Genomic DNA, 17599 nt, shown 5'->3' with positions numbered 1-17599 from the left:
ACATTTGGTGTTAGATTTAGAGAAACCACTTGTTATTTTATTTATGTTAAGAAATGTCAATTATTCTTTTGGTTTATTGCAAACAGCAGAACGTTTGTACAATTTTGCTAGTGAACCTCATCTGCAGTGAGTGTTGAATCAATTCGATTTAAACTGTACATTAAAGCGGAATATTCAGGCACAGTCCTGTGACTTCAGAGCTGAAGTTCCCATGCTTACTTTGCTGGCTCAACGTCTGCAAAATGTAGTATTCTGATAGGAAAAGTTAAGTCTAAAATGACATAATAATCAGCTTAGCTGTATGTGCTTTTAACAACAAACTTGTCAATGATTTCCAACCACAAACAAAGAAATCTGATGACTGGTCTGGTCTATAATACAGACTGTTACTTTAAGTGCAACCAAAAAAGGATACAAAGTATAAAAAAAAAAAAATCACCAAAGGAGGTATGTAGTGTTAAAAATTAAATATAAATATTATAAATTATCACACACTAAAAAAAACAAAAAAACAAACATGAACCAAAAAGTAAACCTGAAACATTTGTCTATGTTGTGGATACTTATTATTTTCATGTACCTGTAAACCCTAGAATGATGTGAATATGTTTTTATATATCTCTTAGACTGTTACTTTAAGATGCTAAGCGTCACTTCAAAAAAGTACTGACCTCACTTTCGTCAATTTCAAAAGCGGAATGAATCGCTAGTAGGAAGGTCTTTTCTTGCTGATCACCGGTTTGCATATTCTGCATGATGGCAGTTTGTGGATCAACTGCATAAAAAAAAAAATTAAACGAATAACGTTATAGAAAGGGTGCTGAATATGATGGAATGGTGTTAGAAAATACTCACTAAGTAATAAAACAAATCTATCCAAAAGATCAGTTTGGGAAGGGTGACCCATTTGGCTTTGGGACTGGATTTTGCTTGAATGGTTTGGGAGCCATGCCACTTTTCCAGAACCTTTGAGTTCTCAACAAAAAGGAAAACCTCTCTTTTTACATTGACAGATTACGGACCTGAGTGGGGGCTTGTTTTCTGATTGATGAGCTGAAGTTTTTATTGGTATCATTTTAAGGTTAATAACAAAGTTTGAAAACTTTTTATTCCAAATAATTGGCATAGCAAATAATCACATTAACAGTAATTAAGGAATTACCGTATTTTTCATTTGTTTTTCTCCCAAAGTTTTGCGTTATTTTTCATGTCAGTACAATTAAAGATACCAGATTTATATACGGTATGTTTTTTGTTTTGTTTTGCATAACTGGTGCAAGATTCTTGGGATGTCACGCGCCACTCTTCAGACACTCCAGATTGATGAGGACGCATGTGCCTGTTCATGAATCAGGAGCCTCCGACTCCACCATGTTTCCTCAAAGACTGGTGAGGAAATTACGAGTCTTGATAAAAATCAGAGCCTAAATGTACAGAACGACCTATTACTAATTATTCTGTGCACAAGGGAAGGGTGTTCGGCCTGTCTAAACAAGCTTACATAGAGCCAATCGGCGATCGCTTAACTCCTGCTCAAACTTGTGATTTTCCATTTTCGTTTTTCTCTTCTCCCAAGATCAATAACTTTTTTTATCCACATAGCCGTACGAGTAATTGTTGTTTGCGGGACGAGTTGTAGTTTTGAAGGACATCATTCAGGTTATCATTTAATACACTGAAAGCAGTGAAAAAAATTCCAAGTGTGTTAAAATTGCAAAAAAAAGTGCAATTCCACAATTGTAATTTGGATTATTTATTTACCATGTTCTCTATATAGTAAAACTAATCGAACAATATCATTCCCCAGGTCAGTACAAGTACGCAGATACCAAACGTATTTTTTTTTATTATTATTATTCAAGTACGGTAAGTTGTGAAATTAAATTAGGAAATTTGGAAGAAAAAAAAAATGTGATTGTGTCGTCATTTTCCAAGATCCATAACATTTTATTTTTTCGGGATGTGGGGCAGTGCAAGGACTTATGTTTTGCTCCCTGGGCTGCTGTTCTTTTAACTATACCATTTTGGATTAGATTCAATGTTTTAATAGTCTCCTATTGCATTTTATTGGAATGTTGTGACTGACAAAACAGGGATTTTTGTGTACTCACCATAAAATCCTTTTCTCCGAGCCATTCATTGGGAGACACAGACTGTGGGTGTATGCTGCTGCCACTAGGAGGCTAAAACTAAGTGATACAAAGAAAGTTAGCTCCTTCTCTGCAGTATACACCCTCCTGCTGGCTCTCAGCTAACCAGTTCGGTGCAAAAGCAGTAGGAGATCAATAACAATATATGAGCATATAACATGTTACATTATATATGAGAGTATAGTATGTCAAATTATAAAACAAGCACAAGCTAATAATAGGGTGGGAGCCGTGTCCCCCAATGAATGGCTCGGAGAAAAGGATTTTACGGTGAGTACACAAAAATCCCTGTTTCTCCTTCGCCTCATTGGGGGACACAGACCGTGGGACGTCCCATAGCAGTCCCTGGGTGGGGACAACATCAGATCAGGCCCTGTATAACCGCTACTTACAAGTGCGCCACCACGGCCTGCAGAGTCCGCCTGCCCAGACTCACATCTGTGGAAGTCTGGGAATTATAGTGCTTCAAGAATGCATGTGGACTGGACGAAACCGCAAGCTTGCAGGCGTGCTTTGCCGATGCCTGGTGCCTAGAACCCAAGAAACCTCGATAGACAGGGAGATAGGCTGACATCTAACACGGAAGGACTCCTGGATGGTGTAACAAATCCACCAAGCTAACATGGTCGAAGAAATGGCTAAACCCTTCCTGTAACCATCCTCTTACCGTGAGGTAGCCCAAACAAAGTGTCCAACCTTCAGAAGGATGCCGTCCTCAAGATGTACCTACTCGGAGAACTCACCAAGTCCAGACTATGGGGAACACATTCCATTTGTGGACTGGTGCCAAAAGATGAGGAAAGAACGATGCCCTCATAACTGTGGGAATTCAATACCACCTTGGTAACAAGGGACGGGGATGGCCTGAGGACAACCTTGCCTTGATGGTAATAAGGGAAAAAAGTCTGAAAGAACAGTGCGGCTAGCTCCGAAGACTCGTCAGGATGAGGAGACCGCAGAGAAAAATAGGCGACCTTCCCTGATAGTAAAGTCTGTCAGGAACAAAAGGAGTCTACTGTAAGACTACCAGGACCATTAAGGTCCCAAAGATCTAACGGTATGCGATAGGGAAGAACCACATGTGAAAACTCCCTGCGAGGAAGACCATATTTGCAATTTTGTTGCGATAAGACAGAAAAATACTTGTTCCGCAAACGAGAAAACCTGATATGGTAAGTGCGGATCTCCCAGGATCACTGAGGCTTTCCTGCTTTCGAAAACATCTCGGGAAGTAGTGGAAGAGGGGTTATGGAAACTGGTACCATGGAAGAACCAGAGCATGCACTGCGATGGATTTTGGATCTCGAGGCCGAAACATGAACTAGAGTACATTGGCGTTCAGTCTGGACGACATCCGACCTACATCTGGAGTGCTCCAGAGAAGATCTGATGGAAGACTTCCGGGTGAAGTTCACACTCACATGAGGCGGGACCCTGACGGCATCTGCCACCCAGAGTTCTACTCCTGAGATGTGTAGTGCCGAAATCACCGAATGATAGACCGTGGCCCAGCAGAGAATGTGAGGTACCTCGGCCATGACGCCTGACCGTGGGTACCAGCTAGATGATTTACGTATGGCACAGATGTGGGATTGTCCGATTGAATCGGATGGGGTGACCTGCCAGAAGGCAGTGGACCTGCTGTAGAACTAGCCGTACCATTCGGATCCCCAGAACAATGATCAGGAGAAGAGGACTGGCATAGGTAGTCACTGAAACCATTGAGCCGGGAGAAAGAGTCCCCCCTGGATGAGGAAGGAGCTCAGAGACTACCCTCTGAAAGCCCGAATGGCCTGCAGAGAACGAGAGGAGCAAAGGAAACCACTTCCATTGTTGTCACCAATTTTCCTCACAACTCTCCTAGCAAATCGAATGGAATAAGGAGATGAGTGAACAAGTGCGAAAGCTCCCTGTTGAAAGGCCACGGCCTTGTCTCAAGGGAGAATCACCAGCCTTCTGGAAGATTCCAGGATAATCCTCAAAAATGATCTGCTGGGCTGGAAATTAGGAAAAAAATTGTCTAAAGTTTAGCTGCCAGCCCAGGAGAGAGGGTATTGCAAGAGATATAGACTCAGTGCAGGGCTGGAAGAGTGGCTAGAAAGTCGACCAGATACGGCAGGATGACCACGCCTCTAGGGTGCAAGAAGAACATGACAGCCGCCATAACCCTTGCGAACACTCAGTGCGGTAGCAAGGCCGAAGGACAAGGTCGTGATTTGAAAATGCTGTTCGCGAAAGGGAAAGCGAAGGAGGGGAAAACATAGGAATGTGAAGGTAAGCATCCTGAATGCCGGTGGATGCCAGAAACTCCACCTTTTTCCGTTGAAGTAATGGCTGAGCGGAGGAACTCCATCCGAAGAAGGGGGACCTTGTCAAGCTTGGTAGAAATTTTAGGTTCAGGGTTGGTCTTACTTTTCGGTCCCCTTTTTGGAACCAAAATCCCTTAGATCTAGACCGTCCTGGACAACTAATCCACTGCTGGTTAGGTCTATAGGAAACATGCGATCCTTTGTTCCTGCGTGGGGAACACTCCCAACTTCTCACCAAATAACCGATCACTCTGGTAAGGGAGTGATGTCAGAGGCCTTTTGAACGCAGAGTACGCTTCTATTCTCTGAGCTACAATGTCCTTCTGAGTGTAATGGCATTTGCTGCTGACAGCGCCGCGCAAGTAGACACATCCGAGAGGCGTGATGCAGCTAGTCTCCTCGCTCAAGAAATTTGACTGACCAGCTGTAACGTCTTCGAGAAAAGGTTACTGTTGGAAATCAAAATAGTTAAGGTCTCTGACCAGGAGACCATTGCTCTAGCAACACATGCGGAGGCTAAGGAAGGGTAGAGCGCTGAACTGGAGGCCACAAGATGGAACGAACCAGATTTGCTATCTCACAGTCCGTTGTATTTTTAATTGATGACCCATCAGGCAGGGATACTGGTAGGTACACCACAGGAGATTCTACCCGGTTAATATGCCGAGAAGCAGAATGCGCGGCTGCATCCAGGTCAGGAAAAAGTGGTCTCTTGCTATCGCCGCTCTCTTTTGACGGTGGGGAGTTAAAATGAGGAACCCTCGATCCACCATCCTCTTAAGAGGGAAGTGGAGAGCGATCGTCTGCCTTCTTGCTTCTGCTAAATAGTGGATATGCAGAGGGGGTGTTCGGACGCCAAAAAGGGGGCCTCTGTACATCCACAGAGTTACGGTCCCTGGGTGGACAGGGCTGGTTGTCCGACATTAGGCCTGGCTGTAGAAGAGTATACATATGCAGGCGATACTCCATGTGCTCGTCTATTGATGGTATGGGGAGATCGATGCCCTTTAAAAGGACCCATCGCCCTTAAGAATCAGACCAGGCGTGGCATCTCACGTCTTAGGTGGGTATACGTGGAGGGGACACCCCGCGTGTTTGCATATTGGCTGAAAAAGGATACCACGCTTGCAGAGGTTTCTGTCTAGTGGATCGCATATCCGGACGCTCCCTGTCCGGGTGAATGGCAAATGTTCTGCGAGGGAGTTTAGTTTCCTCATGAGGGACACTGCGTGATCTTGAGTAGAACCGAAGCCTTCGTCAATCTACAGAGATTGGTTGATGATATAAATAGGCGAATCCATCCTTTTCTGAAGTTCTGGTGAGTCCAGAACCAAGGCAATATAAGATCCATATTCAGAGACTTGCTCTCAGCAAATCATTGGTGAGGGATCAGGAAATGAAACTTCCGTTTTCTAGACGCCTGTACGTTTCTAGAAAACTTGCGGCTCCTGCTAGCCGACGGCTCGCATGAAGGAGAGGGACCATCTATATCGGTCCTGCGAGAACTCCGAGCCACAGAGGGTTCACGGACGGATTCAATCTCTTGTCACAGAATCCATAGGTTGCGGCAGTGACGAAGCCCACTCAGGGAACTAGGTACTCTGGGATAAGCTGGGATTGGCGGTGGAGGGCTCCTGGGCTCATTTAGGGTGACTGGCCACCCTGTGGTCGGCGCTCATAGCAATGCAGGAATTCAGCTACATAGGAGCAATCTGATGATCACTCCCATGTAGCTGAGCCGATCGAGTTGTTGTGCCAGCTTCTAGCCTCCCATGGAGACTATTGAAGCATGGCAAAAGTAAAAAAAAAAAAAAGTAAAAAAAAAAAAATGAAAAAAATAAAAATATAAAAGTTTAAATCACCCCCTTTCGCCCCATTCAAAATAATTTAAAAAAAAAAAATCTAACCTACACATATTTGGTATCGCCGCGTTCGGAATCACCCGATCAATGAAAAAAAAAGCATTAGCCTAATGGCTAAATGGCGTAACGAGAAAAAAAATTCGAAATGCCAGAATTACGGTTTTTTGGTCACCGCGACAATGCATTAAAATGCAATAACGGGCGATTAGAAGAACGTATCTGCACTAAAATGGTATTAAAAACGCCAGCTCGGCACGCAAAAAAAATAAGCCCTCACCTGACCCCAAATCACGAAAAATGGAGACGCTACGGGCATCAGAAAATGGCGCAATTTTTTTTTTTTTTTTTAGCAAAGTTTGGAATTTTTTTTACCACTTAGATAAAACGTAACCTAGACATGTTTGGAGTCTATGAACTCGTAATGACCTGGAGAATCATAATGGCAGGTCAGTTTTAGCATTTAGTGAACCTAGCAAAAAAGCCAAACAAAAAACAAGTGTGCACTTTTTTTGCAATTTCACCGCACTTGGAATATTTATGTTTTCTAGTACACGACATGCTAAAACCAATGATGTCATTCAAAAGTGCAACTTGTCCCACAAAAAAAAGCCCTCACATGGCCATATTGACAGAAAAATAAAAAAGTTATGGCTCGGAAGGAGGCGAGTGAAAAACGAAAATGCAAAAACGGAAAAGGGCAAGGTCGTGAAGGGGTTAAGACCAGGGAATACTGGTCATGTGCCTTTAAGACTAGGAAATACTGGTCGTGTACCTTTAGGGTATGTGCACATGTTCAGGAATTTTCGCGTTTTTTCACGATAAAAACGCATAAAAAAAAAATGCATACACATGTATCCTATCATTTAGAATGCATTCCGTATTTTTTGTGCACATGATGCATTTTTTTCCACAAAATAAAAGCATTCTGGAAAAAGAAGCATCATGTTCATTATTTTTGCGGATTTTTTGAAAAACCCCCCACAAAAACCACATGCAGAATTCCTGCGGAAAACTTCAGGTTTATCTCAGGAAAATTCTGCATGCATTCCGGACGTGTGCACATACCCTTAAGACCAGGCAGGAGATACTGGTCATGTGCCTTTAAGCACAGGGAGAAGATGCTCATGTGCCCCTGACGCGATGTGGGCGAAGCCTCGTAACTTCCATGAATAGGCCCAAGCCGGCGCCTAAATTTCTGCAGCTGGCGTGAGCAATACCAGCGTTGATGAGGGAAGCAGCGAAAAAGGTGGGCGGAGCCGCCTTAGCGTGCCATAGTGCGGGTGCGGCTTCCGGCCTACACATCGGCCGAAGCCGGGGCTAAATTTTTGCAGCCGGACGGAGCTTAACCTCAGGAAGGTGGGCCACAGGGGAGCTGAGGCTGCCTGTCAGCATGTGAATATCCCACTGCAGAGGCCCATTGCTGACTGGATCCACTCACCATCGATGCGCGTCCCGGCATGGAGCCGCCTCGATGACTGGGTTTCAGCACCGAGGAAAGCGCACGCACTCTACTGTTCTGCTGCAGGGATAGAGTGATAAACCTCAATCCACCATCCCTTTGTTAGGGAGGTGGAGAGGAACCGTCCGCCTCCTTGTACCATCCGCTTTAACAAAGGTGGGACAGTGGGGGCTGCTCGGACGCCAAAGAGAAGGGCCACTGTACATCCATGGAGTTCAGCCTCCAGGTGGACAGGGCCAATTGTCCGGCATTAGGCCTGGCTGGGGAAGAGGGTACGTGGAGGCGACACTCCATGTGCTCGTCCGTTCAGGGAGATCGGTGCCCTTGAAGGGGCCCGTCGCCCCTAAGAATCAGCTCAGGCGTGGCATCCCACGTCGCAGGAGAGGCGACACTCTCCGTGCTCGCCTGTTGATGGTCCGGGGAGATCAGAGCCTTGAAAGGATCCGTCGCCCCATTCGTCCGTGGAAAAGATAAAATAAAAAATGTAAAAGGTAAAAATAGAAGAATAAAAAGCTTTGGGTCTGAATAGCCGACCCGTCCGTGTGCCTCCTACGGACACTAAGCAAGAACTGGTTAGCTGAGAACCAGCAGGAGGGTGTATACTGCAGGGGAGGAGCTGAGAGCCAGCAGGAGGGTGTATACTGCAGGGGAGGAGCCGAGAGCCAGCAGGAGGGTGTATACTGCAGGGGAGGAGCCGAGAGCCAGCAGGAGGGTGTATACTGCAGGGGAGGAGCCGAGAGCCAGCAGGAGGGTGTATACTGCAGGGGAGGAGCTGAGAGCCAGCAGGAGGGTGTATACTGCAGGGGAGGAGCTGAGAGCCAGCAGGAGGGTGTATACTGCAGGGGAGGAGCTGAGAGCCAGCAGGAGGGCGTATACTGCAGGGGAGGAGCCGAGAGCCAGCAGGAGGGTGTATACTGCAGGGGAGGAGCTGAGAGCCAGCAGGAGGGTGTATACTGCAGGGGAGGAGCTGAGAGCCAGCAGGAGGGCGTATACTGCAGGGGAGGAGCTGAGAGCCAGCAGGAGGGTGTATACTGCAGGGGAGGAGCTGAGAGCCAGCAGGAGGGTGTATACTGCAGGGGAGGAGCTGAGAGCCAGCAGGAGGGTGTATACTGCAGGGGAGGAGCTGAGAGCCAGCAGGAGGGCGTATACTGCAGGGGAGGAGCTGAAAGAGAGCAGGAGGGCATATACTGCAGGGGAGGAGCTGAGAGCCAGCAGGAGGGTGTATACTGCAGGGGAGGAGCTGAGAGCCAGCAGGAGGGTGTATACTGCAGGGGAGGAGCTGAGAGCCAGCAGGAGGGCGTATACTGCAGGGGAGGAGCTGAAAGAGAGCAGGAGGGCATATACTGCAGGGGAGGAGCTGAGAGCCAGCAGGAGGGTGTATACTGCAGGGGAGGAGATCACTTTCCTTGTATCACTTAGTGTCAGCCTCCTAGTGGCAGCAGCAGCATACACCCACGGTCTGTGTCCCCCAATGAGGCGAAGGAGGAGAAAAAGAAATGTAATTCTGGTGTTTTGATTTTTTTTCTCCTCATCACGCTGCTTAATGATCAATTTATTTTACACTTTGATAGATAAGACTTTTCTGACAGCAGCGATTCCAAATGTGTATTTTTTTTGTTTTATTTTTAAGGGGGCAAAAGGGGTGATTTGAATGTGGTTTTTTCATATTTTTAAAATGTAAAAAAAAAATTGGATTTAATAGTCCCCTTAGAGCAGACCTAGGCAAAGTGCGGACCGAGACAGCTGTGAGGCTGGAAACCAGAGGTCCAGGGGCCGCACTTTGCCCGCCAGCTCGTTGTCTCCATCTGCGCTGACTTCTTTGGTGGAGGAGAGGCCTCTGGCCATTTCGTCGTTCAATCAGCGCGTGAAACAGCTGACGCAATTACGTCATTTCATCGCGTCAAACGTGTACCGTGGAGAGTCACATGGTGACTGCATATGAGGGCGACATGCTGCACATGGTGCTGAATATGGAGGCATCATGCAGTGTAGATAGGGAGGCTGTGTGGGGCTCATGTTGTGTATATGAGGGAGGCTGCGCGGGGCGGCTCATGCCATGCATATGGGGGAGGCTGCGGCGCATAAGGGGCTGTTGGGGGACTCATACGATTTACAGAAGGAGCTGTACTCGGGTTCAAATGATACATAGGGGGATATCAGCATACTTAATTCTGCTCAATATTAAGTGATACAAATAACATTAATTGAATCAGTAATATATTACAATATTGATATTAATATTGAGTAGAATTAATTTCGGCCTATTGGTTAGGCCCTCTACAACATTCCCATGTTTCTCATGTGGCCCCTGGATTTTTTTTTCTCAGTTTGTCTCCCATAGTTGAGGTCTACCTATGATGTAAATTACAGACACCTCTCATCTTTTTAAGTGGTGGAACTTGCACTATTGGTGACTGACTAAATACTTTTTTGCCCCACTGTGTATATATATATATATATATATATATATATATATATATATATATATATATATATATATATATATATATATATATATATATATATATATTATATACACACACACACAACGTATCCTAAATGGTAGCCTTTAAATATATAAAACACCTATACAAATAAGGCTCCACACAAGAGCAAATAATACCACAGTACAATAAGACCAGAAAGGTCGTAAAAGTCAATATAGATTACAGATGAGATTACAGATGAGGACCACATATACAGGAAAAAAAAGAAAGTGGACACGCCTGGAAACAGTTCACATATTGATAATCCAAATACAAATGTATATACACACCAGGTAATGAATGCTATTTACTCCAGCATAGTGCTGCACATGACATAAAGACCCTATCTCATAAAGCAGGGCACCCCCATAAAGTAGGCCTGAGTATGTACAATAAAGTTATTTAGACATACATCAAGAGAGAAATATTCCCATATAGGGCCGATGGGAGGTCCTGCAGAGTCTATTCAATCATAGTAAGATACATATGAGATATTAAGAATAAAGAAATATTCATTACCAGAAATGGCAGAGAGGATGCAGGCGTCCACCACACCCGACGCGTGTTTCGCAATGAAATGCTTCGTCCAGGGGGGTGTATATACATTTGTATTTGGATTATCAATATGTGAGTTGTTTCCAGGCGAAGTCCACTTTCTTTTTTCCTGTATATGTGGTCTTCATCTGTAATCTATATTGACTTTTCTGGTCTTATTTTATTGTGGTTTGAAAATATTTTTTATTCTTATTTGCTCTTGTGTGGAGCCTTATTGTATAGGTGTTTATACTTCTATGTATAGAGAAAATCACGATCTAAGAATGTCGTCCACGTGCCGGATTCACAGGAGGATCGTTATGACAGGCAGGCTCCGCCCGCAGTTATTACAGGGAAATGATGGCTGATAAAATCAGCCATTATGTGAATGGAAAGATGTAGACTTGGTATGCGAGCCCACATGAAAGTAAGTGACATGACTTAACGTACAAGCACGTCAAAGATCGTGAAGGGGTTACCAGCCACAACTGTTTTGTTTCAACGAATACTTAAATAATGTGACAGTTTTTATAGCTCTGGATGTAGAGATATCAATTATGTAATCCTTTTTATTATTTATTCCATTTTTTCTATCATTTGGGGCTTGTTTAAAAAAGAATAAAAAAAAAAAAAAGTAAGACACTTCTCCCCCCCCCCCCCCCCCCCCCCCGTTTATGGAAGTTTCATACATAGTTTCATCATTTTTGTGTTTTTTTTTTAGGTTGAAGGCAGACATAAGTCCATCAAGTTCAACGCATAGCCTAACATGTTGATCCAGAGGAAGGCAAAAAAAAACAACCCATACTATTATCTCATCGACTTTTCTGCCAGTGGAAAACCCTTAAGTTACAGTGCTGTGAAAATTAATTGGGACAAAGCATTTTTAAGTTGGTTACCAGTCAGTGATTCAAACCAGTTTTAATATATAATAAATCTGTACAATCCTAAGTGAAATAGACAGTGTTTCTTGCGTCTCCTAATATGTTATCATTCAGGTTTTACAAGTTCAAGTGATAAGTGTTAAAAATTACCAAAGGTGCAAAATCGGCCAGCAAAGTATTAAACGGGTTGTCCGGTCCAATTTTTTTTTTTTTAACTATATTCTTAAAAACGGACAGGTAGTTGGTTCCCAATAGAGCCAACTACCTGCCTGTTCTTTCCGGAGCAAGCTTAGAGCGTTCACCGGCTGCTCCTCTTGGCAATTCAGGTGCTCCATGTCAACAGAGCAGCTCTTCTTTACACTATGCTGCTCTGTCGACATCATGGTGTTTGACAGCTCGCTCCCCGCAGTTGGGCAGCAGGGAGCCAGTTATCAGTATTATGTCAGCAGTCACACTGTCAACAGAGCAGAGCGGAAGAGACGTTACCGCTATGTCCATGTGACGTTAGTGGAAACTGAAATGCTGCAGGAGAAGTCTGTGCCGGCAAAGATCAGCACCAGGCACCACACACACACACACACACACACACACACACACACACACACACAGGTAGTTAGCAACTGCCTGCTTGTCAGTTCTAGCGGCCTGTACTAAAAAATTACGGTAAATAGTCCTGGATAACCCCTTTAATGCAATAAGGTCATACACGGTTATAAATATTACAGTCACAAATATTAAATTCTGTATTATGAGGAGAAAGATCTCACCATTATAATCATGCTCATTTCTTATATAATTCTTCCTGAAATATAACACAATTATTGAAACAAACTTCAAAGTTCCAAATTCAGCAAAGATTAAGTGTGACATATGTACAGGAATAACTTACTGATGATCCCTTACATTAATAACATCCAAATAAAAACATACAATACATAACATTGTAGCATTAAAAAATGTCCAGAACTTCGTCTTTCCAGCACAAAAATATTTTCATTTCTTTTAGTTGAAATAATCCTGTATAAGCCTTGTATGAAGCTGTTGCTCATTTTAATATCGGGATCATACAGCCATTCTGACATGAACTTTCAAAGTAATAATATCAGCCTCATCAGATCTACAAGATCTATATAATAATGTATGCAATTAGTATTGTAAGCTCTGGTCACAGGTCCACTATAATTGCAATTCTGCCATTATTTTCTATTTTGCACTGCATTGATCCATTGAAAAGATAACATTTGTTGTTTTTGGAGTGCAGTATGTGAAATCTCTGGTTGCAGAACAACTGGATGGTTCTTTTGAGTCTTCAGAGGGTGTATGTGTCAATCACCATCTAACAATCTCAGAAGTATCTTTGCTGTGATTAGCAGTGTCTGGTAGTGAGTGAAATTGCAGATATAAAATCCTGAAGAAACAGTCAGCTCTGCACACAGAGATTTCACATACTGTGCTCCAAAAGCAGCAAATGAATATCTCTGCAATGGAGGGACGCAGCGTAAAATGGAAGAGAGCAGCAGAATCCAGGGAGTTTGGGGAAATTCAAAAATACTTACCTAAGCTCAGATTGAGTCATCAACTCAGACACAGAGGTCACTTTTTGGCTGCATCACGTCGAGACAAGGTTAGCCCATCAGACAATAACAGACGCCGGACACAGTGGAGGAGAAAGAGTTCCAAACTGACATGATTAACATATCAGACCGCCGCATCTATAAATCCTTTTGTGGAAAGCCATGCTGTCTGTACGCAAATTAACTTGGTGTCAGCAATTGACCTAAACTGCATGCTTTTTTCTCTTAGGTGGGTGGATGTGAACCATCATACTACCATCTTAGGGTTCACACTGTGTTACAGCAGCCCGTTCAACATATACGTTAAACAGGCTGCTGTAACGCAAGTGCTGACTTTGGCACATCGCTAGCGCAGATGGAGCATCTGCTAGCTCTATCTGCGCTAGCAGTGACGGACCCGGAAACGCTGCAGCCCGCGTCTCAGGGTCCGTCACTCAATGACGGCACATCCCTAGCGATGCGTCTGACATTGGAGTCAATGGCGGCGTTACTGGGCTACGTTACACCGCGTTATGCCGCAGTGTAACGTAGTCCGGGAATGCAGTGTGAACCCAGCCTTAATGATGGTCATTTTCTAGTTCTTTATTATTCACAGTGCTACCCATATTTTTTAACATTGTCCCCAAATTAAAGATTCACCTTTCTTGATTGCGAATTAACCAATCCTGTACAATACCCGCGATGTGTCAGTTTACGACATTTTTTTTCTTTTCCAGTTCCCCAAGTCAGCAGAGCAATTTCTTCTTGCCCTTACTTACTCAAAGGAACAACTTTTGACATGTGGTATGATCCCGCACATAGTAAGCTATTGCCTGCTCTTGATTTCCAATGCGTTATTTTGGCAATCGATCCAGTCTCCATATCCGCTTTATTGTTCTAATAAATAAAAAGTAGAAATGCACCTCTGACGTGAATTTTAAATTGATAAGAGTTGCCAATTAGGTGATCAATAAAGACTGGTATGTGACCACATCAGCGCTCCAAATCATAATCAGGTCATCGATGTAATCACACTAGACCAGCGACCCATAAAAACCTCTATCACAGGCAAAAAATATTTTTTCCCCAATCAAGGGCATGTAAAATATTGCCAAAAAAGCAAGAACTTGGAGCCTGTTCTCTCTCCTGTTATTTACAGATAATTGTAGGAGATAACTTCTAAACTTGGTAAAAACCTTTTAACCAACCAATCTGCAACCTTACCTTCCTCTACCAGACGTATTCTGCAGCTTTGTTCTCTTTCTGCCTCTCTACACAAAGTTAAAAAAAGGTCAGTACATATTTAGATAAAACACATTCATGTTAAAAACTAATAATATTGTGGTTGGAACCATATTTAACACACTGTCAGTGTGGTTACTGTGATTGAATTGCAGCCAACATTATTGCGTGAAGCAGGTCACATCTCTGTGCTTGTGCCGACCTCATGCACCTTCGGATGCCCGATTATTGCCGTTGGTTCTTTATATAAGTCTTTGAAGTTTAATTAGCAATGAATAGTATGGCATAAGTTATTTCAGTTCTGGTCACTCAATGAAATGTCAAGAGTGTGCAAGAGAAGCAGGACATTGACCCTTTAGGGAACAGGGAAGTTTTACTACGTTTTTGCCATTTTCTTCTTTTCCTTCACTTGCCCCAAGAGCAATCACTCTTTTTTATATATCTGTTGACATACATAGCCGCAGGGATTGTTTTTTTGCTGGACAAGTTGTAGTTTGGAATGATGCCATTCATTTGAGCAAATGATGTATTGAAAGATGGGAAAAAGGGATTTTTAGTACACACCATAAAATCTTTCTTGGCGCCTTCATTGGGGGACACAGGTAACCATGTGTGTATGCTGCTGTCACTAGGAGGCTGACACTAGGCAAAAAACAGTTATCTCCTCCTCAGCAGGGTACACCCACTGACTGGCCCCAAGCTCATCAGTTAGGCTACTTTCACACTTGGGTCGGTACGGGTCCGTCGCTATGCGTCGGGCCGACATACCGACGCACGTTGTGAAATTTGTGCACGACGTGGGCAGCGGATGCACTTTTTCAATGCATCTGCTGCCCATTCTGCATTCCGGGGAGGAGGGGGCGAAGTTTCGGCCGCGCATGCGCGGTAGGAAATGGCGGACGCGACGGACAAAAAAAAAAGTTACATTGAACTTTTCTTTGTGACTACAGTCCGCCAAAACAAAACGGATCCGTCGCACGACGGACGCGACGTGTGGCCATCCGTCGCTAATACAAGTCTATGGGCAAAAAACGCATCCTGTGAGCACATTTGCAGGATCCGTTTTTTGCTTAAAACGATGTGTTTCTTGCAATCCGTTGCAATCCAAGTGTGAAAGTAGCCTTAGTGAAAAAGCAGTAGGAGAAGCAACAAATACACAGGACCAGCAGAGGAACTCAGGCCTAACATAGGCACAAACAAGGGAGGGTGCTGTGTCCCCTAAATGAAGGCTCCAAGAAAGTTCTTACGACGAGTACCAAAAATCCACTTCATTGGGGGACAAGAATAACCATGGGATGTCCCAAAGCAGTCCAGAGGGAGGGAACAGAGAATATTGTGCTCACATCAGGTTGGGCAAACGACCGTCGCTTGCAGCGCCTTTCTACCTAAGCCAGAATCAGCCGAGGCGTAGGTATGTACCCTGCAGAATCTTGCAAAAGTATGAAGGGATAACCAGGTAGCAGCCTTGCAAATTTGGGTTGCAGAGGTCCAGTGGCGAACAGCCCAGGAGGCCCCCCACCACACAGGTGCAGTGAGCCTTCACTCCCGGAGGGTTTGGTATACCTTTAATTCGATAAGCCTCCAGAATAGCCAAGCGGATCCAGCTGGCGATAGTAAACTTTGAGGCAGGGAGTCCTTTACGATGACCCTCAGGAAAGACAAACAAGGCATCCGAATAGCTAAAGGATGCTGTCCTTGAGAATTAGAGACAAAAGGCTCTGACTAGGTCCAGCTTGTGGAGAGACTTTTCCAGGGGATGGACAGAGGACGTGCTGAATGAAGGAAGTACAATATCCTGTTGATATAGAATGGGGAGACTACCTTGGGAAGAAATGAAGGAACAGGTCTTGGACCACCTTGCCCTGGTGGAGGATAAGGAAAGGAGAGCGGCAAGAGAGCTGCTAATTAAGAGACCCGTCTGATAGAAGTGATCACAAATAGAAGGCAACCTACCAGGAGAGAAGGGAATACGTGATGTCCTGAATGGGTTCGAAGGGAGGTCTCTGAAGCACGCTCAAAACTAGGTTAAGGTCTCATTGGTCCAAAGAGTTGGCAGCCCTGTTGTCCACACCTGGAATGAGCAACACAGATATTGCTGGCACATGCCCCAAGCCAGACCTCTAACATGACAGACTCGCTGCGTGCCTCGTCCGGAGGTTTATGTATGCCACAGCATTGTCGGATTGAATGACAACATGGCGGCCCACTAGAAGGCCTTACCAGTATAAAAGTGACATGTTGATGGCTATGATCTCCAGGAGGTTGATGGGAAGAGAGGTTTCCTGAGAATTCCAGCTACCCTGCACTGTGTTGAAGGAAGACCATCCCCATCCGAGGAGACTGGCATCTATTCTGATAACCTGCCAGTGAGAGAAAGGAATGATCTCCCATGCTGAATAGAGGGGGAGGGACTCCACCCTGCCAATGACTGCCTCACTAGTAGAGTCAGAAGTATGGGGCGATCCTTTTGTCCCAAGCTAACAGGAGGGCCAGTTGAAGGAGACAGGTATGGACAACTTCCATTGTGGCAATCAACTTCTCTAGTACTCTCATGCAGAGTCCAAGAGAGAGGGGGAATGGGTGTCTTATTGAAGGAATCTCAAAACAGAGTACCGAGATCTTCTCTTCTGGGAAACAGATTCTGGCATGGACAGTATCGAACAGCACGCCTAGGAAAACTAGGCGCTTGTCCGGGATCAGAAACAACTTCTCCCTGTTGACTACCCAGCCTAGATGCAAAAAAGTGTCTAGGGTGATCTGAATACTTTTGCAACAGTCTCGGAATGTCAGGCTATTGATCAGGAGGTCGCTGAGGTAGGGGTTGATTACCATCTATTGTTGGCAGCCTTTACCTTCATAAACACTCTGGAAGCAGAGGTAAATGCGAAGAGCAGAGCTGTGAACTGGCTGTGGGCCTTGTGGACCACGAACCAAAGAAACCTCTGATCCCCCATGCAAATTAGAACATGGGATAGGCATCTGGATGTCAACAGAGCAGATGAATTTCTCGGGTTCCATGGAAGTAATCACTGACCAGAGGGATTCCATCCTGAAATGATAGAGGCGCACTAGCCAGTTTAGTAGTTCGAGATCTAGGATTGGGCTGAGTGAGGCATGTTTCTT

The 17599-nt window shown here is 44.5% G+C and overlaps 1 protein-coding gene across 1 annotated transcript in view; it reads right to left on the bottom strand.

The window, feature by feature from the left end:
* PHF11 (PHD finger protein 11) overlaps positions 1-17599 on the bottom strand; it is a 234195-nt gene that overhangs the window by 136968 nt on the left and 79628 nt on the right. Inside the window, exons 16-18 of the mRNA XM_069759902.1 lie at positions 14459-14505; positions 12449-12483; positions 672-775 (exon numbers count right to left, since the gene is read on the bottom strand). Coding sequence (XP_069616003.1) covers positions 672-775; positions 12449-12483; positions 14459-14505 — 186 coding nt within the window. The remainder of the gene's footprint in view (positions 1-671; positions 776-12448; positions 12484-14458; positions 14506-17599) is intronic.

This window comes from Ranitomeya imitator, chromosome 3, assembly GCF_032444005.1.
Source record: "Ranitomeya imitator isolate aRanImi1 chromosome 3, aRanImi1.pri, whole genome shotgun sequence".
Classification (NCBI taxonomy): Eukaryota; Metazoa; Chordata; class Amphibia; order Anura; family Dendrobatidae; genus Ranitomeya; species Ranitomeya imitator.
Note: the sequence above shows the minus strand (reverse complement) of the source record. Positions and strands in the feature narration are given on the sequence as shown.